The sequence below is a fragment of the Globicephala melas genome, chromosome 4 (assembly GCF_963455315.2).
Source record: "Globicephala melas chromosome 4, mGloMel1.2, whole genome shotgun sequence".
Classification (NCBI taxonomy): Eukaryota; Metazoa; Chordata; class Mammalia; order Artiodactyla; family Delphinidae; genus Globicephala; species Globicephala melas.
Genome location: NC_083317.1, coordinates 126,502,266 through 126,526,645, shown reverse-complemented (window position 1 = coordinate 126,526,645; position 24,380 = coordinate 126,502,266). Strand labels below are relative to the sequence as shown.

At 36.5% G+C, this 24,380-nt stretch overlaps 1 protein-coding gene across 4 annotated transcripts in view; it reads right to left on the bottom strand.

Moving 5' to 3' along the window:
- PIK3CB (phosphatidylinositol-4,5-bisphosphate 3-kinase catalytic subunit beta) overlaps nucleotides 1-24,380 on the bottom strand; it is a 192,377-nt gene that overhangs the window by 7,949 nt on the left and 160,048 nt on the right. For all 4 annotated transcript variants that reach the window (XM_030873374.3, XM_060298554.2, XM_060298553.2 and 1 more), the window contains 4 exons: nucleotides 16,212-16,390; nucleotides 15,277-15,386; nucleotides 13,544-13,622; nucleotides 744-911 (listed from right to left, as the gene is read on the bottom strand). In XM_030873374.3, coding sequence (XP_030729234.1) covers nucleotides 744-911; nucleotides 13,544-13,622; nucleotides 15,277-15,386; nucleotides 16,212-16,390 — 536 coding nt within the window. The remainder of the gene's footprint in view (nucleotides 1-743; nucleotides 912-13,543; nucleotides 13,623-15,276; nucleotides 15,387-16,211; nucleotides 16,391-24,380) is intronic.

Genomic DNA, 24,380 nt, shown 5'->3' with positions numbered 1-24,380 from the left:
GGCTCTAGAAGCGTGGGCTTCAGTAGTTGCAGCACACAGGCTTCAGTAGTTGCAGCATGCGAGCTCAGTAGTTGTGGCACACGGGCTTAGTTGCTTCACAGCATGTGGGATCTTCCCAGACCAGGGCTCGAACCCAAGTCCCCTGCATTGGCAGGCGGATTCTTAACAACTGCACCACCAGGGAAGTCCAAGTTCTTGGATTTTGCCAATGATAACATTTAAGTCTGACTTCAAAATCTTCAGCCAAAAATACTTGCAGTGTTTTCCCCTCACTGTGAAATTCCTTAATTTCCTATGTATTAGGGCTTTTCCAACACAATAATTGTAAGTAACACAATTCCTAGCACTGTATTTTTTAGTTTGGAAAGATCAGCCTACAAACTCATTTACTTCTATTTTAAAAATCTATTGAAAATTTACTTAGGTTCATACATTCACATAATTATGGAAGTTCATGCACTTAAAAAGTTATATGTTATTTGTTAAACACTTAAATTCTTAGATTTTTAAACTACTGCCCAGCTCTGAAATTTGATCTAGATGAAGCAGAATTCAATGCTAATCTTCTGCAAGATTTTAGGAAGGCCTATTTGTCATTTTGATCTAACCTGAAATGAAGCAATAAATAACACTAATATTTCCTCTAGGACACTGATGATTCTAACTGTGAGAACAGTTATTTGTTTGGCAGTTTGTTCAGAAGAATGATAATCAAACAAAATACACTAACCCAGAACACTAACCCAGAATTGTATTCTTTAAGCCAGTTCAGAAGGGCATCTTTGTTGAAGGCTGCTGCTGCAGCCACATTGCTACTGTTCAGCTGAATGTCAGCAATTGTTTCAGAGGTGCTCACAACTTCAATGAGGCCAGAGTGGTCTCCTGTTGCTAAACAGCCATAAGGCAGCATCCTGAAAAGAAAAAAAAGGGGCATAAAGAGTCACATGTGTATGCTATCCATAAAATGAAACACTGACAGAGTATGTTTTTTCTTTGATTTTTAAAAAAGTTTTATTACTATTGATAACCTTGCCATTACTGTATCAGTCATATAGACAAATATTAGTTCCACTTTTTCTATTAGAGTGTAAATACCTTAGTGAACAGATGGAGTAATTTACTAAACTCCAATGTGCTAGCTAAATGTATAATTTGTTATCTAATTATTCTGGTGAAATATTCTATTTGTTTGTGTAGGTGGACACAAGCACATCAGATAAAGGAAAAGTCTTTCATTTTTACCCTAAATTTTGGGGAAGGGAACCACCCTTTATGTAGCATCTAGTAGATGCCACACAGCAGGCTAAGCACTCTACACGTTACCTCGGTTAACAACAACTCCATCCTTCCAGTTGTTCAAGCCCAAGACCTTGTAATCTTTCACTTTTCCTCTCATGCCTAATATTTACGTACCTTGAAAATGTACAGAGTCTAAGTAGTTCTCTGTCTCCACCCTTCCTTAAGCTACCACCCTAGTCCAGGTCACCATCAACCCCTATTCAAAATTCAAGTTTCCTAATTAGTCTACCTGCTTCCACAGCATAGTCTGTTCTAAATGCAACAGCAACATAATCCATTTAAAATATACTCATATTATGTCATTCCCCTGATTGAAATTTCAGCCATGACTTCCCACCTAAGTGAAAGCCAACCCGCTTGTTGTAGCTCACAAGGCCTTCAATCTCGTCCCCCTTCACCTCTCATAGTATCTTCCACTTGATCACTTGTTCTCACTATACTGCTCCATTGCTATTCCCCAAACATATCAGGTACAATATTCCCTCATTCCTTTATCTGTGTTATTTTCTCTACTTGGAACATTCTTCCCCAAGACATCTACATGGTTTACTCCCTTACCACTTTGAAATCTTTGCTGAAATGTCACCGTCTCAGTAAGGGATTCCTGAATCACCCTATTTAAAATAGCAACACAGTGACATACTAACTGCCATCTCTTCCCTCTATTTTCCTCTATAGCCCTCAACACTATCCAACATCCTGTACATTTTATTTATGTGTTTGTTTATTGTCTGTCTCTACCATTAGGATGTAAATTCCATCAGCCAGGGATAATTTGTTCACTGTGTATCCTCAGTACCTGAGAATGTGTTTGGGCACAAAGCAGGCACTCAATAAGTATTTGTGAATGAATTAAACAAACAATAACAAAATCCCTATAAATACGTAAATTCCCAATTTTATAAACGAGACATAAAATTAATTTGCAAAAAAGTCATACATTTAACCAAGTGGAAGATCTAAGACTTAAAACTAGGTCTGAGTGGCTCTAAAACTATCTTTTTAACCTAACACAGTCTACAGAGTCACTGTGTAAGAGGTCTCTCAGGCTGCTTCTTGTGCCAAATAATTTTTGCTAAATCTATAGGTAGGATTTTGCTTTGCTTCGCATTTATATGATCCCTAGTGCAAATAAGCATTTTCTCAGGTCTCTTTTAGCCATTTTATGTAGAATTTCTTTTGTGAATTAGCTAATCACATACTTGGTCTATTTATTAGAGTTTTAAACATTTTCCTTAGAGATTTATATGAGTTCTTCATATATTAATATTATCCTTTTCTCACTTTGGTTGTCAACATTTTCTTCAGTTTTCTAAAAATGGTATTATCACTAGAGCAAATACAAAATGGAATAAAATACCTCGCAAAGTTCAAATAAAAGTCAGGTGACTACAGAAAATGCAATGGATGCAATTCACGGGTTCTATACATATATGAGTGCAGCTATGTGCCAAGCATTGTGTTAGCTGCTGGTGACACAGAAATGAGCCAAAAATGCAGTCCCTGCTCTCACTGATCAGACAAACCACAAATGCACAATGTGCATGTGATCAATGGATAAATGAGAAGTGCCAGTAGAACGTGTCAACAGTCAAGAAAGATCTCTGTGAGAAGGAAGGACATGAGGGACAGAGGGAAGTACAGGGGGAGCAGGTGAGGGGAAGAAAGAGTCAGTGTTGGAAAGACCATGCAGACCTCTATCTGCCACATAAGGACTTTACCAAAGAGAAAAAATGTGTGAGTGTGAGTGTGTGTGTGTGTGTGTGTGTGTGTTGGGGGAATGAGTGTGGTAGTGTGTGTAATAATCAGATAAAAGAGGAGAGTTTCATTTAATAGTTCCTAAATTTCCTTCCAACCAACAATTCAATTTTATGCCTCTTTAAGCACTTCCCTAGTTCTAGCAAAATACGGTTGGAAGCAAAATTGTGAAACTTCATGCTGACAGCCTGATATACCAATAGCCTGCTTTACATATGCATTATTAATTTATTTCTCTTTTTTTAAAGTTTATGCTTCACTAGAAAAGGTAGCTATGGAGCATGAAAGTTTTTAGCAATACCCCTATCCTTATCGTGACACAACACATGTGAAGTAAACACTGTCTGGTTAAAGTGCACTTTGGCTCACTTTCCTACATCTCCTCCTACCCCACTTGCAGTCAAACTGGGCAAAAGTCCAACAATTTCCTCTTCAAAAGCAGACAATGATGAAAGCATTTAGTGTCTTGAGGATGGAATGCTCACAATGGGAAGGAAAAAACATCCTTGTCACAGAGACAGTTTGACAGAAGTCAAGCTGGGGACAAACTCTTGGAGCCCTGACCACCTTACGGGGGCACCCGTTGCACTCAACTTCTTATAAAGGCCATGACAACGCTTAGTAATGTTTATCTTCCTTTCTCAGACTCTCTGACCCAAGGAGCAATTTGTTATCTTTCCATTAAAGCAATAATTGTAAAATGAGATAAATTCTACAGCAGTGGGGATGGCAGCCCCATCACCCTACTCTGAATGAGTATGTAGAAAGTTTTCTCTGGCCTTGACTCCAAGTCTCAGTGGTACCTTAGCCCATTGCTTCAAAAGGAGGCAAGTATAATTCTTTTACCTAAGGCTTGCATTGCTTCCATCTTCTTCCTTCATCCTTCTAACTACTGAAACCAGTGTCATTAGAACTGCTGTGTAGCTCTCTTAAAAGGGAAGTAAACCCCATTAGTGCAACTCAAATATAAAGTCACAGTGAAGACAACTCTCCAAAATTCAATGTCATCTGTATGGGGGGGGGGGGGGAGGCACGAGATGGGACTGTCAAATCTACCAAAAATCCAGGTAGATTTACATGCAACCTATCAGACTTGACAGAAAAGTCTAATTACCTATTTGTTGACCAAAGGTCAGGGTGTTCTAACATATTGATGGCTTACAAATGTTCTAATTTGGCATGGAAGATACCAAAAGAATATTTTGAGACATTAGAGAAAAATGAAAATGAGAAATATGCACTTTCATTCATGCTAACATGGCATTTTTGCAGGTGCTAAAATATTCTGATCAAAATAGTAATTTGTAGAAGGTATCTGAAGATTTGACATTGAACCTAAGAGTGTGTGCTACATGAACAGGTTTAACCTAAACAGCTGGCCAAAAGAAAAACACGTACAACAGGAACACTGGGGCATGTATATTTATAGAAACAGTAAAAAATGTTTGGTGGGAAAAAAAAGCTATTGGTTTGAAAATGAACTCAAAAGAATTGAAGTCCTGCATATTTTTTTAAACATGGGGTCAGAGTACAAAAAGTCAGCAAAGATCTCACTGAACAGACAAGTTCCTTTTTCTTGTTAGACACATATTGCTTCCCCTCAGACAGATACCAGGTTTATTTCTAGCACTCCCACATGTGGCTGCCTCCCTTTGCCTGAGGTCACAATGAACTTTATTTGATGCTAAATGTGCTTTACAGTTAAATAGAATGGGTAAAACAAAAAACTAAGAGAAAAGAACTTAGTTGAGGCTTTCAATTAGTCTGACTGAACTGAAGACAAAGTCTTTAGCTCAGCCTTTCATAATTAACAAGACATCATATGGCCAGAATCTGCTCATAGCAAAGGAGACCACTATGTAGCTTATGGGCTGACCTTGGAAAGAACCAACAAGTTGCGAGCCTATGCTTGAAAAGTTTTCCCCATTTTTTACGGACAAATGAAGTAAAATCATTTTCACTGGGGTTTACTTTATAAGAAGGGTCAATAAACGTTTACTGGACTGAACCAGATAATAAATATTTTAATTTTAGGTGCTATAGACTATAAGGTAACTAACTCAATTTTGCAGTTATAGCATAAAAGCAGCCATAGACAATATGTAAACAAACGGGTTGTGGCTGTGTGCCACTAAAACCAAAAGAAAAAAGAAAAAAGGTAGGCCAGAACCCTCTGGGTTTGTGTTCCCCAGGGAGAGTTTCTTAAAATCACCCATTCTCCTCTTATCTACATAGTATTTCTTATGAGTAAGTGACTGACCAAAAGTTTTGCTACCTATTCAAAACTACCTATTCTGTTTTTACACAGCCGTATTAGAAATTACTGCTAATTTAAAAGCAAAGCTCTTTGTCATTTATGGTACTCAAAGGTCCTTTATATATGAACCATAATCTCACTTCTGTATTCCAATACTTCTGTATTCGGTATTCCTACAAGTCCCATTCAAGGAACAAAACCCACAGCAAATTGTTCTTTCTACCTCAATAGCACTAGAAAAGTGTATGCTGGAAAAAAAATCTAAAGACTAAAAACCTCTTAAAAAAAAATCAACGGACAATTACATATTTGGGCCACCAGAATACTTTGATAAACAAATAGTTACTAGATAGGTCTTACCACAATTTTTCTCACTTACACTACCAAAATAACAGAACTGAAATCAAGTTTAGTGTCTGACAGACCCCAATTTGAATCTAGCTCCACCACTTATTATTTTTGTAAACTTTGACAAACTGTTTAAAGTCCCTTAAGGTTAAATTTCTCATCTGCTAAAAAGGAATAACACAACTTCAAAAAGTTGTAAATTACATGTCATTACACATGTGAAGAACCTAATACAAAACCTGTTTCAGTCAATAAATATCAACTGTTTTAAGTTTTTAAATAAATTAAACTTAAAATGAAATCAAGAAATACTTATAATCTTGCAGGGATAAAGTCAATCACAAGTGTAACTGTTTCCAGCAACCTTGTGGACAAAGTTGCTGTAGATACTAAAACATATTAAAAAATAACAGATAAAGTAAAAAAGTTTTTTAAAAGTTATGATTAATAAAGAAAAAAAGGAGACTTCTATATCTCAGAAATATAGATTATTCATAGTAATGGCTCAGGAAGTTACTGACTTGGTTAACATTTTAATGCCCATGAGAAAAGAGACATGGTCTTGAGTCTGAGAGGCAGGATCTGGACATGGCAGGAGCTGGGGCTCTAAAAGGGCTGTCAAATGTATAAAGGGAACTAGAAAAGGTCTGCTCATTGATGAGACGATATACCATGAAAGTCTGCCATCTAACCTGGGCCCTGGGTGGGCAATAAAAATGGCGGGGGGGGGGGGTGTTCATGAAAGTGCAAAAACACCCAAGCCTTCCCATATTCTTATGAGATTCAAATATAATATAAATACTTATGAAGTATGAGAGCCTGAAGGCAAAGAATTAACATAAAAACTGATTGATCGTGCATAAAGAGCTTGGGCAAAAGCACAAACTAGACCAAAATTCATTTTGGGGGGCAAACTTTCACACCCTAGGGAGGAAAGGACCCTTACAGAAAATACAAAACTCACAAATAACGAATTCAAGACCAAATATTGGGCTTTCCTGGTGGCGCAGTGGTTGAGAGTCCGCCTGCCAATGCAGGGGACGCGGGTTCGTGCCCCGGTCCGGGAGGATCCCACATGCCGCGGAGAGGCTGGGCCCGTGAACCATGGCAGCTGAGCCTGCGCGTCCGGAGCCCGTGCTCCACAACGGGAGAGGCCACAACAGTGAGAAGCCCACGTACCACAAAAAAAAAAAAAAAAAAAAAAAAGACCAAATATTATTAACTACACAAGGAAATGAATAAGATTAAGCAGATAAATGAAAAGGTGACACCCTAAGAGATAAAACAGAACAATATGAAAGAGATGCTAAAATGATGAAAGACATGAAGAGGAATAGAAAACATAAGGAGAGTACAGTATTAAAAAAAGAACAGGTATACAAAACAAAATCAAATACAATTCCTAAATAAAAACAGTCATTGAAATAAACATACTACACTGATACACAAGAGATGAGACAATACTGAAGAGATAATTAGTAAAATGGAAGACAGAATAAAAGAAACTACAAAAAATGCTGCATAAAGAAGGAGAGAAATAAGAAAGAGGTTAAGAGAAATGCAAGCCAGAACAAGGAAAACCAATATACATCTATTAAAGTTGCAGGAGAAGACTGTGAGAGTGAGAGAACTGCAGTGTTGAAGAATATGGATACATTCTGTAGAAACTAAAAGAGGTGATTTTCTTTGATTGAAAAGATACAATAAGAATGAGGAAGTAAAAATAAATAAAAAGGAATCCATACACAGACAAATTACAATAAAACTGCAGAAATGAAAGGCAAAGAGAAATTTTTTTCTGCAGTGTCAGTTTAGACTGACAGCAGGCTTTTAAAAAACAACAGACGGCTTCCCTGGTGGCGCAGTGGTTGAGAGTCCGCCTGCTGATGCAGGGGACACGGGTTCGTGCCCCGGGCCGGGAAGATCCCACATGCCGCGGAGTGGCTAGGCCCGTGAGCCTTGGCCGCTGAGCCTGCGCCTCCGGAGCCTGTGCTCCACAATGGAAGAGGCCACAACAGTGAGAGGCCCGCGTACCGCAAAAAAAAAAAAAAAAAAAAAACAGACGTCAGAATACCATGGAATAGCATCTTCAAGGTTTCTTTGGAAAGCAGCTGTAAAACCAGGTAATGTCAGCAAAAACAGGGGGTTAAGGACATTTGAAAATCCACTCTTCCATAAAAACAACAAAAAGATTGGCAAAAAATTGTCAAGGATCAACTATTTCAGTAATATGGAAATACAAAAATGGGTTGCAACAATCTGGGGAGTGTTTCTTGAAGAAAATGGCTGAATCTCAGTTGAGTTTTACTGTTACTTATTCCAATCTTACCTACTTCCCAGTTCTGCAGTAGACTTGGCAACAAATGGCACATAATCATTGTGACTACAGCAATCTGGTAGCCACTAGAGGGGGCAAAAATGGGGTTGCAGCTCCTTCAAAGCCTCATTTCTACGTAACTGTCATTCTTTGAACTCTCTAGTAGTTTCCAGGAAGATCCCACTCACACTGTTTCTTTGACCTGATTCAGACCTTGCCTACTGTGAACTGCCTTTTAGCTGGAGGTGTTTCTCAAAAATAATCTGAATCGTTTAACACTGCAGCTGTCTTAGGGATAAATAGTAGTTGGGGTAAACAAACAATAAGCTAACTAAAAAACTTAAAGAATAAACTGTGGAATGAGATGTTCACAGGGGACACTGAAAGACTACAACATTCCCATAGGAATCTAGAAGCCATGTGCATGGCGATGGTTGTATGCATTCCTGGGGCTGTGCAAATGGACAGGAAAGAAGCTAGAAGGCCCTAGCTCTCACCTCTTGATAACTCTGAGGCTTACACAAGTTAAGGCTAAGGCACAGCTCTGAACTACCTGGCTGACTCCTGACGGAATGCCCCAACATGCACACAGAACCCCTCAGTAAAGACTGAAAGACTTAAGAATTCCAGGCATTTAGGGAAATCTGTGGTCAATCATTAGCTGACCAATAAACTAACCAGGCAGAGAAATCAGTGACAACACATGACAAGAACAAAAGCCTTACATAATTAAATGAGAAGTCACGAAACAAACAACAAACAGCAACAACAAAAAATCGTGAACAAGGGAGAGAATCTGATTTGCAGGCTTGTGAAATTTAAAACCCCTGTTTTAAGTATGTTCAAAGAAGTAAAAGGAACCATGTCTAAAGAACAAAAGAGAAGTACAAGAATGATGAATTACCAAACAGAGACTATAAATAGATATCATTTAAATGAACCAAATACCATGACATTTTTCACAGAACTAGAACAAATAATCCTAAAATTTATATGGAACCACGGAAGACCCCAAATAGCAAAAGCAATCTTAAGGAAGAAAAGAACAAAGCTGGAGGTATCACACTCCTAGACTTCAGACTATACTACAATGCTACAGTAATCAAAACAACATGGTACTGGCACAAAAAAAGACACAGAGATCAATGGTGCAGAATAGAGAGCTCAGAAGTAAACCCATGCATGTATGGTCAATGAGCCTACGACAAAGGAAGCAAGAATATATAATGGAGAAAAGACAGTCGCTTCAATAAGTGGTGCTGGGAAAACTGGACGGCTACATATAAAAGAATGAAAACAGAACATTTTCTCACACCATATATGAAAACAAACTTAAAATGGATTAAAGACCTAAATGTAAGACCTGAAACCATAGAACTCCTATAAGAGAATGTAGGCAGACAATTCTCAATTTCAAAACTTACTACAAAGTAATCAAGACTGTGCACAGAGACAGACATGTAGGTCAATGAAACAGAATTTAGACTCCAGGAAAAAACCCTCACATTTACAGTCAATCCATGTTTGACACAAGTGCCAAGATAATTCAATGAAGAAAGAACAGTCTTTTAAACAATGGTGCTGAGACAACTGGATACCAATACAAAAAAAATGAAATTGGATTCCTACCACATACCATATAAAAATTAACTAAAAATGGATTAATGACCTCCTAGATAAGGGCTAAACTAAAATTTTCAGAAGAAAGGATAGGCATAAATCTTCATGACACTGGATTAGACAATGGTTTCTTAGACCATTCTTTCTGACACCAAAAACACATGCAGCTAAAGAAAAAAATAGATAAACTGGACTTCATCAAAGTAAAAAATTTTGTATATCAAAGGACACTATCAAGAAAGTGGACAACCCACAGAATGGGAGAAAATATTTGCCAGTAATTTATTTACTAGAAGTCTAGAATTCAAAATATATAAAGAACTCACAACTCAAAAGACAAATAATCCAATTCAAAAATGAGCAAAGAACTTGAATAGATGTTTCTCCAAAGAAGATATACAAATGACAAGCACATGAAAAGCTGGCCAACATTATTTGTCATTAGGAAAATACAAATTAAAACCACAATTAGAAAATTAACAAAATTGCAAGCAGAAATTGACAAATGCCACTTATAATGGTTGGTTTTAACATATCTCTGAAGTGACAAACAGGTAAAAGTTTGATGAGAATAAAGACTTGGGCATAATTAACAAATTTGATCTAATGGACCAATTTACAATCTTATGGTTAATAATTACAGCATCTGGAACCTTTTCAATCACAAATGTGACAGAAAAACTAGACATGTGGTAAGGCATAAATAATCTTAAGAAATATGACCCTGATCTTATACAGACCACATAATCTGACAATAGTCAGGTACAATAACAACAGGAACAACAACAAAAAAAGTCCAGTGCAATTTGGGAGTCAAAATAATTTAAACTAGTTCAGGAGTTGAAAAATACAAATGGAAATAAAACATTTAGAACTGAATTCCATATAGTATATTATGAAAATGCATAAATAAGTATATTTTAAAACTTATGGGATGCAGCTAAGGCAGTAGTTAGAGGAAACATGGTTTTAATTTGTATATATGAAAAAAGTGGAAATTAATGTTCTATGTGTTCATCTCAAAAAATCAGAACAACAGAATTAACACAAGTAAAAGGAAGGAAACTATAAAGATGTAATCAATGATAAAACAGAAAATGAAAACATAAAACTAGAAGGCCACTGTTTTAAAATACTAAGATGGAAACCTCTAATACGGCTAATAAGGAAAAAATATTGCATACAAAATAATTTTACAATAAAGCAGAAACTAACACACCATTGTAAAGCAATTATACCCCAATAAAGATGTTAAAAAAAAAAAATAAAATAAAATAAAATAAAAAAAAAATAATTTTACAAATGCAAAAGGAGAAAAAAGTTAAACATAGCAGAGGTTTTTAAATTACAAGAGGATGTTATAAAAAAAAAGTATGGTAATAAATTCAAAAACAATGATGAACTGGACAATTCTTAGCCTCAAAGTGACTCAAGAGGGAAAACAACCCAAAGAGTCCAATAACCATTAAGGAAAATCAGTAGTCAAAAAAACCTAGATTCCAAAAAATCAATACCAGGACCAAACTTTTGCAGAGACAGAAGAGAAGAAAGCATATCAAGTTTAAAATTTGGAAAATAAAATATAAGACAGCATCTTTAAGATAACTGTACAGGGAAGGATTTTTTAAAAATAATAAAACAAAAAGCATAAACCTTGAAGCAACCTAGGTATCTTATAGCAGAGAGAAAACACAATACTTATAAACATTGAAAAATTACTCAACCAAACAAATGCAAATTAAAATTCTATGAGATACTGTGTTGTATCCATTAGATTTGCAAAAAATTAACAAGTCTGATTGGCAAGGAGATATTTCTGGGTAGTAACGTAACACTGGTACAACCATTCTGGAAGCCAGTTGGGCAATGGTGGTAAGGTTGAAAATATGCATGCCTTATGACCTGGCAATTCCACTTCTGGCTATATAAACTGAAGAACTCTTCCAAACGTAAGAGAAGTGTGTAAACTTTAGGTTTAAAAAATAAATAAAAAACAAAAACAAATGAACACAAATAGCTTCTAATAGGGGAATGGATAAATTTTTGTATTTATTCAAAACATTAATAGAGAAGTGACAACAACAAATTAGAACTTCACATATTAATCTTGATATATCTCCAAAAATGTAATAAAAAAAGTAAACTTCAAAAAGTTACATGTGATACGACAGTATTTACTGGAAGTTCAAAGCATTCAATGGATACATAATATATAATTAAAGCACAAAAACATACATATTACAGTTTAGAATAATGGTAAATCCTGAGTTGTGAGAAAGTAGAAGAGGATAAGAATGCATTGATTTTATCTGAATATTTAATTCCTTTTTTAAAGAAGTAAATATGGAAACATGTTAACATCTGTCATTTAATAGCTAAATGTATACTCAAGTCTGGGTTTAAGAACACAAAAAATGTTGTCAATTATCATCTACATTTCATGTTTGTAATATTCCACAATTAAAAAAAGAATTAGGTAAAAGATGAAGTTATTCATTAATAACTAGCATAGAAAAAAATTTTTTAATTGTATGGCCCTGTATTGTATCATGAAATATGCTTAATGTTTTTTCCCCCTTGATTAAAAAAGGAGTACACCATAGAAAACTAGCTAAACAGGTATACCAAAAGGGGGGACAGGGAGGAGAGATTGTATCACCTTTAATCCTACCACCCAGAAGTAATGTCTACTATACATTTTAGTTTCTGTCAACATTTTAGTGTGTCATTTTTCAGGGATTTTTAACTGGTTGAAATCATTCTATAAAAATATTTTTTTGCATCTCACTTATCTCATCTGACATTTGAAGATAGTACTTTCTCTAAATTGTTAGCAATTCTCCATAAACAATACTTTTAAATACCTGAGATGTTTGGTCATATGTGAAAGTTAATCATCTTTTAAACTGTTGTTCTATTGAGCAAATGTTCAAAAGAGTGTCCCAATAGTTTTTTTTTACTGTAAATAAGTCAAGGATGAATATCTCTGTGCATAAGTCACTGTTCACATTTCTAATTTTAAATTAAATTCTGGAAATATTGGATATAGGGAATAAATAAACTTGATTCAGAGAGGTTTATATTCATTCAAAATGGTATATGACAATATTTGTGTTTTTGTTACTTCAACCGTGTTCCAGACTACATTTCACTTAACAGAATTTTTGCAAGGAAATCAATGCTATATAATTGTTCTTTTAATTCATACTTCTACATTAGAACTGACAGTCTGCGCATAATTATTAGTTTTTTTATTTTATAACTTGAATGGCCTTTTCATATCTTCTCCCTATATGTTTATTTCTATGAACTCTTTAAATATTTAGAATTATTATCCCCCTGTCCTGTTCATTATGAATATAATGCCCAGAGGCTTGACTTTTGTTTGTTGACATTCAAATCTTGTATTTTTATGTGGTCTTGTTTGCAATTATCTTCATCTGCTCTTTATCTTGCAAGATTTTATAATAATTAAACTTTAAAATCCGTTATGTTTCCTCTTTCTTTGTCTCCATAAACCTGTTCTACTCATTGTCTACCCCTAACAATGGTGGCCAGCAAAAAACCCTGAAAGCCCACCTAAACACTTCCCTTTCGGGAAGGTTAGAAGAATCAATGTTACTAAGTTAAGTAAGAAGAGAGGCAGGCCCTTCTCTGTCTTGTCACTCCCATGACCACCAGTCATCCTTCCTGAGACCACCTTCAAAACCACAGATTGGGATATGACTCTTGCTGTCACACGTATAGTTTTACACTTGATGAGGTTTCAATAAGATAATGTATTTGAGAGCACATTGTAAACTATAAAGCGTTATATAAATATAATTATGAACGACCAATAATAATAGCAGGAAGAAATCAAAAAATCAAGTTTTTATAATTTTTAAATTCTATTGTAGAAGGACTACAACATGAGATAAAAATAAACTCACTAGAAATCTCACCTAAGATCCAGACCAGCTTCTTTCCAGAGTAAATCCATCAAGCGCAGCATTTGGAGTGTCAACATATCCTGCCGTAAATCTAAGGGGAAAGAACCCTGCTATGTTATAAGTGCTTTCCACTTTATGCTTAATAACATTTATTCAAGATTAGCTAATTCAACCAGAATTAACTGGCTGGGAAGAAACATTGACAAATAACTGCTCTGTTAATTTTTTCCAGAATTTTAATGCTGACCATATTCAATATGTTAAATACTAGGTTTGTTGGTTAGCATGCTCCAGTAACTACTTCAGAAATTAAGTTTAAAAATATTTTTAGTTGTTTACCATGTGCAAGCTATTATACTACTTGTACGGGTGCTGTAATACTGCTATAATACAGTAATGCTGTGTTACAGCATCCATACAATCCACATTGCTAACTTTTCTTCTTCTTGTTTGTCTTTTGGGATGCAGAAGAAATTCTTAAGAATCACATAAGTAACTGTATGATGGGTTCACAAAACTGTAATAGTTGATTTTATTTATTATCATGTCCAAGGGTAATTTTTAGGTAAGAGGTGAAAGTACAGACTTCCACATAATGACATTTATACTATCGAGTGGGGTTAAATGTCTAGGAAATACTAAAACTTCTTTTAAAAATAGTTGTAAGCAGAGGAATGGATAAAGAAAATGTGGTAATATATACCATGGAATATTACTCAGCCATAAAAAGGGACGAAATAGTGCCATTTGCAGAGATGTGGATGGACCTAGAGATTATTGTACAGAATGAAGTCAGAAAGAGAAAAACAAACATCGTATAATATTGCCTATATGTGGAATCCAGAAAAATGGTACACATGAACTTATTTGCATAGCAGAAATAGAGTCACAGATGTAGAGAACAAACTTATGGTTACAAAGGGGGGAAGGTGGGGTGGGATGAATTGGGAGACTGGGATTGACATATATACACTACTATGTATAAAACAGATAACTAATGAGAACCTACTGTATACCACAGGGAACTCTACTCAGTGATGTGTGGTGACCTAACTGGGAAAGAATCCAGAAAAGAATGGATATGTGTATACGTATAACTGATTCACTTTGCTGTATACCAGAAACTAGCACTATAAAGCAACTATATTCAAAAAAAAAAAAAGTTGTAAGCATATACTATGCTAAACACATATACTTACGTTATCTCACTTAATTCCATTTAATAAACCCAACACAGAGATGCTATAATCCTCATGGACAAGAAGATCCTGAAGCTCAATGAATTTTATGTGATTTGCCTGAAATCACAAAACTAACAAGTGGTAGCAGTCATGACTGCCTTCTGGTTGGTGTGATTACTTCACAGGCATTTCCTTTATGAAGTATGGGTAAGATATTTTAATTAAAACACAAAACTATGAAACAGGATGTATGAATATATTATTGAAAATATTCTCTTGCATTTCAGAAGCTTTTTACCAAAGGAGTAAACAGCTTTGTATTTTGTAGGAAAAAAGGAACGCTTATTAGAACAACGTAAGTAAGTAAGCTGTAGAAATCATTCTCCAAAGCGAAAAAAAAAAGGGGACTTATGACATGCCAAATTCAAATTTATGACCACTGATAGCTACCTCTTGGCTGCCATCTGTTTGTTATACATTTACACATCACCTTTCAGATAAAACAAATGGACAGCAAATGAAAAATACTAAGAAATTTGGCACTGTAAAAACCTCCGTACATACCATCACCATTTTTAAAAATCACTCCAACTGAATCCTCACCAAACACCTTGTTGTTGTACACCAGCCACAAAGGCTTCATTTTGGAATCCATGTATTTACACTTTTCAATACTGAAAGAAAGAAAGGGGAAAATTAGCCCACTTCAATTTAAAGATATGGCAAGACTGTAACGTTGCCATGATATACTAGGCTTGGGAAAACCCCTCACCTGTTCCAGGTATACAGAAGTCAGAACGAGAACATTTCCTCTTGGCAGAAAAGCAACCGCAATGCTAGGCTTGGCTGGCATGTAGTGACGCCAGGTGAGCTGGACTGAAAACCCAGATTTGCCCTTCTCATGGCTACATTTAAAATTCCTCCTTTCCTTCCCTTATTCTTCCTTAACTTTATGTTATTATACATAAACAATAAAAATCAGAATGTAACATTGGATTGTAATTCCATTCTTGATTTCTTAAAGAGGGATCAATTTTGCATACTGATATACTGAACATAATTATCACTTTCCCATTATTACTTTTGTAGGAAAAGTAAAAATGAGAAATAATTTTCTAAATTCATTCAAAAATCTCATTTTGAAATAGGAAAGTTTAATTAGTAAATAATCTATGATGGCTGCCAACATTTTGCTTACATAGGATTTTCAACTCTTAGAAACCAGTAATATAGAAAGCAAATTTAATTACATACAATTGAAAGGAAATGAACTTGCATTAACTTTCACTAATCCCACAGGTAAATTTAGCTAGAAGGCGTATGTCCTATTAACACAAGAATAACTTTTGAGAACTTTAACATTTTCCTTTTTTAATTATATTCCACTTACTGAGGCTAACAGCTGTCCCTACTGCTCCCCTAAGGCAGTCACTCAGAAATCCCTTCTGCATTGCTATTTAATGGGAGATTCACTAAGCACAGTACAGAAGGTCACTTACTAGAGTTCTGAGAGGATAACACATGGGTTCAGAGGTGATTGCAGGTCAGAGAGGGCTTCCCGATAAGCATTCTGTTTTAAACAAGTGTGCATTGCTTCTTTCCCTTTGGCTCTATTTAGCTTCATTGCATTCAGTTTGATTAAACTATTTAAAGTTTTTAATTTATTGAGTGCTTCAACCTGAAAAATAAGTTTCCCCACCACCAAAATTCATTTATGTTAAAAATAATATCATGTGATAATATTAATCAATACCATTCCCTCACCACCCTCCTCCCCACAATACACAGGCAGGACAACCAGCTAACGTAAAAACAGTGCTTGCTTTATGACAAGAATATTAGATACAACGAAAAAAATTAATTGTTACCTCTTGTTACTTAAAGCAACATTTTTCAAATGTTCTTGAACCTTTTCTTAAATAAAATCTTATAAACTAGAGAAAAGTAAAGAGACATAGATTATAGGTAAGAAGATAAGTATGAAACTTTACTCAGAACTCTGCAACTAACTGAGTAATAGAATTTGAAATACAATTAATCTGAACCACTGTAATTGGGCAACTCCATAGTACGAAAGGAAAATCTATGTACAAGTAACCCTGGGGTTGACATTCAACCTTACTACCTTTGTCATCACTCTTCTATAACATCTTCTCAGTATATTCTCTTTCCACTAAGAGTATAAAGTAAATTTTTGTACAATAAAATAGATACGAATATAGACAACAGTAGCTATTGTTCAAGTATAAATTAACTGGTTTTTATAATGAGGTAACCCTGGCTATCAAAACTTATGCAAAAAAAAAAATCATGCAAGTAGTACAAGGGGAATCAACAATGGCCAACTGAATCAAAACCATGTGTCTGGGGCTTCCTTGGTGGCGCAGTGGTTAAGAATCCGCCTGCCAATGCAGGGGAAACGGGTTCGAGCCCTGGTCCGGGAAGATCCCACATGACGCGGAGCAACTAAGCCCATGCGCCGCAACTACTGAGCCTGGGCTCTAGAGCCCGCAAGCCACAACTACTGAGCCTGTGTGCCACAACTACTGAAGCCCGCTCGCCTAGAGCCCCGTGCTCCACAACAAGAGAAGCTACCGCAATGAGAAGCCTGCGCACCACAACAAAGAGTAGCCCCTGCTCGCCACAGCTACAGAAAGCCCATATGCAGCAACGAAGACCTAGTGTAGCCATAAATAAATAAATAAAACCATGTGTTTAAAAGTCAACTTTACTGGGCTTCCCTAGTGGTGCAGTGGTTAAGAATCTGCCTGCCAATGCAGGGGACACGGGTTCAAGCCCTGGTCTGGGAAGGTCCCACATGCCGCGGAGCAACAAAGCTCATGCGCCACAACTACTGAGCCTGCGCTCTAGAGCCTGCGAGTCACAACTACTGAAGCCCACACACCTAGAGCCCGTGCTCTGAAACAAGAAGCCACTGCAATGAGAAGCCCGTGCACCGCAACAAAGAGTAGCCCCAGCTTGCTGCAACTAGAGGAAGCCCGCACACAGCAACGAAGACCCGACACAGCCAAATATAATAAATAAAATAAATAAATTTATTTAAAAAGAAACAAGGAAAGAGAAGTCAACTTTATTGTTTAGTAACTCAAGGTCTTTCCATGTAATATTATGTCAAATTCTGTAAGACCCAGCCTCAGCCAGGTATAAAACATAAAAAGGAATATTTTATTTTATCATTATGTCATTAAAACTGGAAACAACAAATGATAAAAACAGAATACATATATCAACATGTGAATTGTGTATAACAAGCATATAAAATATGTAGGCAAAAAAAAATATGTAGGCACAAACATTATGAACACCATGGCTTGCATTTTGATGAACAGGAGATTTATTTTACACCATATTTTCATTTTTGAACTTTGCTTCTATGCAAGGAAACCACTAAGACTCTGTAGGGAGGTGAATTCGGCATGCAGTTTCTACAGACAGGCTGAGGGCTTGCTTACAGGAAACTGGGAAGGTTCTATGTAGCCTGGTGATAAAATTGAGATTGCTGAAGCTTGCCAAGTTAGCCATCTGTCAAAACCACAGACACCCCATTTCTCAACACTTTCAGGAGCTGTACAAACACTGGTGAAAAGGGAACTCGCTGAAAAATGGGCTATGCAAACAAGAATTTTTTTAAGTATTTCAAATTTGAATTTCTTGCATGTTTCTACAGTTGTGAATTTTCAGGGCCTAACCCTAATTATGTTGATATCCATTTCCTGGAACAGCGTTCGGAACACCCACATGGCCATAAGTCAAATACTTTAAGTGTTTCAACACCTTGTCACACTATAGGTTTACAGTGATAACAAGAACTGCCATGTAAAGGGTACAATCTTCCCCTGGCTGTTCATCAGTCAAGAAAAGAGTAAGAATAACGTGATAAGATATATGTCATATGTTTGCTGGTATAAAAGTCAAACTGAGGTTCCCAGAGAACCAAAATACATCCAGTGCTGTCTACTCATATGAATGAGGCCAAAGAAGTAGGGCCCCCATCAAGTGGGGTCTTAATAGACTTTGTTAAAATTTGGATTTTATTCCCTATGCAATGAATATTACTGCAGGGATTTTAAAAAGGGAATACATCTACATTTTAAAAAGATCATTTTATCTGCTGGGTAGAGAATAAAGGTACGTGTGTGTGTGTGTGTGTGTGCATGTGCACACATGCGTGCGTGCAGAAGAATGGAAACAAGGGGCACAATTTAGGAGGTTAATGAAGACATCCAGGTAAGAAAGGATAGTGGGTTGGACAAGGATGGTAGGCATGAACACAAGAGAAATTGATAGGTATGAGATATCTTTAAAAGGACTATAAAATTAAGGGGACTAATAGTATCTGACTATAAAATTAACGGGACTAATAGTATCTATCTCATATTCTTGTGAAGAATAAATGGCCCACAATAAGCGGTGAATAAATGTTAGCTATTATTACCATCATTAAAGGGCTTTCCAAAAAGGAGGGATCAGATACAGTTACTTTAACATGAATAAAAAAAGTAAATACTTTTTTTACATCTTTATTGGAGTATAATTGCTTTACAATGGTGTGTTAGTTTCTGCTTTATAACAAAGTGAATCAGTTATACATATACATATGTTCCCATATCTCTTCCCTCTTGCGTCTCCCTCCCTCCCACCCGCCCTATCCCAGCCCTCTAGGTGGTCACAAAGCACTGAGCTGATCTCCCTGTGCTATGCAGCTGATTTCCACTAGCTATCTACCTTACATTTGGTAGTGTATATACGTCCATGACTCTCTCTTGCTTTGTCACAGCTTACCCTTCCCCTCCCCATATCCTCAAGTCCATTCTCTAGTAGGTCTGTGTCTTTATTCCTGTCTTACCCCTAGGTTCATCATGACTTTTTTTTTCTTAAATTCCATATATATGTGTTAGCATACGGTATTTGTCTTTCTCTTTCTGACTTACTTCACTCTGTATGACACACTCTAGGTCCATCCACCTCATTACAAATAGCTCAATTTCGTTTCTTTTTATGGCGGAGTAATATTCCATTGTATATATGTGCCACATCTTCTTTATCCATTCATCCGATGATGGACACTTAGGTTGTTTCCATGTCCTGGGTATTGTAAATAGAGCTGCAATGAACATTTTGGTACATGACTCTTTGAATTATGGTTTTCTCAGGGTATATGCCCAGTAGTGGGATTGCTGGGTCATATGGTAGTTCTATTTGTCATTGTTTAAGGAACCTCCATACTGTTCTCCATAGTGGCTGTATCAATTCACATTCCCACCAACAGTGCAAGAGTGCTCCCTTTTCTCCACAGCCTCTCCAGCATTTATTGTTTCTAGATTTTTTGATGATGGCCATTCTGACTGGTGTGAGATGATATCTCATTGTAGTTTTGATTTGCATTTCTCTAATGATTAATGATGTTGAGCATTCTTTCATGTGTTTGTTGGCAGTCTGTATATCTTCTTTGGAGAAATGTCTATTTAGGTCTTCTGCCCATTTTTGGATTGGGTTGTTTGTTTTTTTGTTATTGAGCTGCATGAGCTGCTTATAAATTTTGGAGATTAATCCTTTGTCAGTTGCTTCATTTGCAAATATTTTCTCCCATTCTGAAGGTTGTCTTTTGGTCTTGTTTATGGTTTCCTTTGCTGTGCAAAAGCTTTTAAGTTTCATTAGGTCCCATTTGTTTATTTTTATTTCCATTTCTCTAGGAGGTGGGTCAAAAAGGATCTTGCTGTGATTTATGTCATAGAGTGTTCTGCCTATGTTTTCCTCTAGAGTTTGATAGTTTCTGGCCTTATATTTAGGTCTTTAATCCATTTTGAGCTTATTTTTGTGTATGGTGTTAGGGAGTGATCTAATCTCATACTTTACTTGTACCTGTCCAGTTTTCCCAGCACCACTTATTGAAGAGGCTGTCCTTTCTCCACTGTACATTCCTGCCTCCTTTATCAAAGATAAGGTGACCATATGTACGTGGGTTTATCTCTGGGCTTTCTATCCTGTTCCATTGATCTATATTTCTGTTTTTGTGCCAGTACCATACTGTCTTGATTACTGTAGCTTTGTAGTATAGTCTGAAGTCAGGGAGCCTGATTCCTCCAGCTCCGTTTTTCGTTCTCAAGATTGCTTTGGCTATTCGGGGTCTTTTGTGTTTCCATACAAATTGTGAAATTTTTTTGTTCTAGTTCTGTGAAAAATGCTAGTGCTACTTTGATATGGATTGCATTGAATCTGTAGATTGCTTTGGGTAGTAGAGTCATTTTCACAATGTTGATTCTTCCAATCTAAGAACATGGTATATCTCTCCATCTATTTGTATCATCTTTAATTTCTTTCATCAGTGTCTTATAATTTTCTGCACACAGGTCTTTTGTCTCCTTAGGTAGGTTTATTCCTAGATATTTTATTCTTTTTGTTGCAGTGGTAAATGCGAGTGTTTTCTTGATTTCACTTTCAGATTTTTCATCATTAGTGTATAGGAATGCCAGAGATTTCTGTGCATTAATTTTGTATCCTGCTACTTTACCAGATTCATTGATTAGCTCCAGTATTTTTCTGGTAGCATCTTTAGATTCACTATGTATAGTATCATGTCATCTGCAAACAGTGACAGCTTTACTTCTTCTTTTCCGATTTGGATTCCTTTTATTTCCTCTTCTCTGATTGCTTGGCTAAAACTTCCAAAACTATGTTGAATAAGAGTGGTGAGAGTGGGCAACCTTGACTTGTTCCTGATCTTAGTGGAAATGCTTTCAGTTTTTCACCATTGAGGACGATGTTGGCTGTGGGTTTGTCATATATGGCCTTTATTATGTTGAGGAAAGTTCTCTCTATGCCTACTTTCTGGAGGGTTTTTATCATAAATGGGTGTTGAATTCTGTCAAAAGCTTTCTCTGCATCTATTGAGATGATCATATGGTTTTTCTCCTTCAATTTGTTAATATGGTTTATCACATTGATTGATTTGCGTATATTGAAGAATCCTTGCATTCCTGGGATAAACCCCACTTGATCATGGTGTATGATCCTTTTAATGTGTTGTTGGATTCTGTTTGCTAGTATTTTGTTGAGGATTTTTGCATTTATGTTCATCAGTGATACTGGCCTGTACTTTTCTTTCTTTGTGACATCCTTATCTGGTTTTGGTATCAAGGTAATGGTGGCCTCGTAGAATGAGTTGGGGAGTGTTCCTCCCTCTGCTATATTTTGGAAGAGTTTGAGAAGGATAGGTGTTAGCTCTTCTCTAAATGTTTGATAGAATTCGCCTGTGAAGCCATCTGGTCCTGGGCTTTTGTTTGTTGGAAGATTTTTAATCACAGTTTCAATTTCAGTGCTTGTGATTGGTCTGTTCATATTTTCTATTTCTTCCTGATTCAGTCTTGGCAGGTTGTGCATTTCTAAGAATTTGTCCATTTCTTCCAGGTTGTCCATTTTACTGGCATAGAGTTGCTTGTAGTAATCTCTCATGATCTTTTGTATTTCTGCAGTGTCAGTTGTTACTTCTCCCTTTTCATTTCTAATTCTATTGATTTGAGTCTTCTCCCTTTTTTTCTTGATGAGTCTGGCTAATGGTTTATCAATTTTGTTTATCTTCTCAAAGAACCAGCTTTTAGTTTTATTGATCTTTGCTATCGTTTCCTTCATTTCTTTTTCATTTATTTCTGATCTGATCTTTATGATTTCCTTCCTTCTGCTAACTTTGGGGTTTTTTTGTTCTTCTTTCTCTAATTGCTTTAGGTGCAAGGTTAGGTTGTTTATTCGAGATGTTTCCTGTTTCTTAAGGTAGGAGTGTATTGCTATAAACTTTCCTCTTAGAACTGCTTTTGCTGCATCCCGTAGGTTTTGGGTCGTCGTGTCTCCATTGTCATTTGTTTCTAGGTATTTTTTGATTTCCTCTTTGATTTCTTCAGTGATCACTTCGTTATTAAGTAGTGTATTGTTTAGCCTCCATGTGTTTGTATTTTTTACAGATTTCTTCCTGTAATTGATACCTAGCCTCATAGTTTTGTGGTCGGAAAAGATACTTGATACAATTTCAATTTTCTTAAATTTACCAAGGCTTGATCTGTGACCCAAGATATGATATATCCTGGAGAATGTTCCATGAGCACTTGAGAAAAATGTGTATTCTGTTGAAAAACCGTAAATATTAAAATCATCTATGAAAACCTACGGTAGTTCCTCTGGCAATGCAAATGAGTTAAAAAACTGTAGTGGGGCCTTCCCTGGTGGTGCAGTGGTTGAGAGTCCACCTGCCAATGCAGCGGACACAGGTTCGTGCCCTGGTCCAGGAGGATCCCACATGTCGTGGAGCGGCTGGGCCCGTGAACCATGGCCGCTGAGCCTGTGCGTCCAGAGCCTGTGCTCCGCAATGGGAGAGGCCACAACAGTGAGAGGCCCGCGTACTGCAAAAAAAAAAAAAAAAAAAAAAAAAAAAAAAGGTGTAGTGGAACTGGAAATTATAATACTACAGAGAGCTGATATAAAATTAGGGTGTGATACCACAGAGGCATAGGAATGAACAGCAGGTTAGGAGTGGTGAAACAAATGGCTTTCAAATGAGATAGAGAAGTTAGAAAAGGTAAAAAGGTAGGGGAGTCTTTGCCACAAGGAAAAAACAATGTAGTACCAAAAAGTAAAGTCTGGGAGAGAATATTTAATACTACAGAAAATTTCAGTTAGGTGGACTGAATATACTGATTTCAGTTTATATCAGCTAGATGAAACTACCCTGCTAATACTTACAGCTTACATACTGTAATACTTACAGTCACATACAGCTTATGGTCTACGTTTACACCATGACAATAATAAACACCTCACTTCTCTAACATGTACTCATAGGCTTAGACACACTAAAAAGTTAATAAATCCCCCAATACTTTCATCAACGCTGAATGATGCCTGTGAACTCTCCTATATCAACCAGACTGAAACTGACTTTCCCCTGGCTTCCCCAAAGGGACCCATGGCCTTTTACTATAGCAACTGCTCGCTGGGGGAAAGGAAATAATCAGAACTTTCAGGGACTTCTGGACACTGGTTCTGAATTGACACTAATTCAAAGAGATCCAAAACATCAGAGGTCCACCGAAGTAGGGGCTTATGGAGGCCAAGTTAACAATGGAGTTTTAGCACAAATCTGTTCCATGGTGGTCCCAGTGGGTCCCAAGCCCATCCTGTGGTTATTTCTCTAGTTCTGGAATGCATAGCTGAAATAGATATACTCAGGAGCTGGCAGAATCCCTATGTTGTTTCCCTGACCCGTGGAGTGAGAGCTATTATGATGGGAAAGGCCAGGTGGAAGTTATTACAACTGTCTCTTCCCAAGAAAACAGTAAAAACATTCCTAGAGTAACTGTACATATTAGTATTATCATCAAGGACTTGAAAGATGCAAGGTGGTGATTCCCATCACATCCTCATTCATCTTGCCTATTTGGCCTGTACAAAAGACAGATGACTCTTAGAGAATTACAGTGGATTGTTACAGCATTTACCAGGTGGTATACCAGATGTAGTTTCACTGCATAAACACACCCCCTGATACATGGTATGCAACTACTGATCTGACAAGTGCTTTTTTTCTCCGTATGTGTCAATATGGACCCCCATAATTAATTTGCTTAAGTTAGCAAGGCCAACAATACACTTTCATTGTC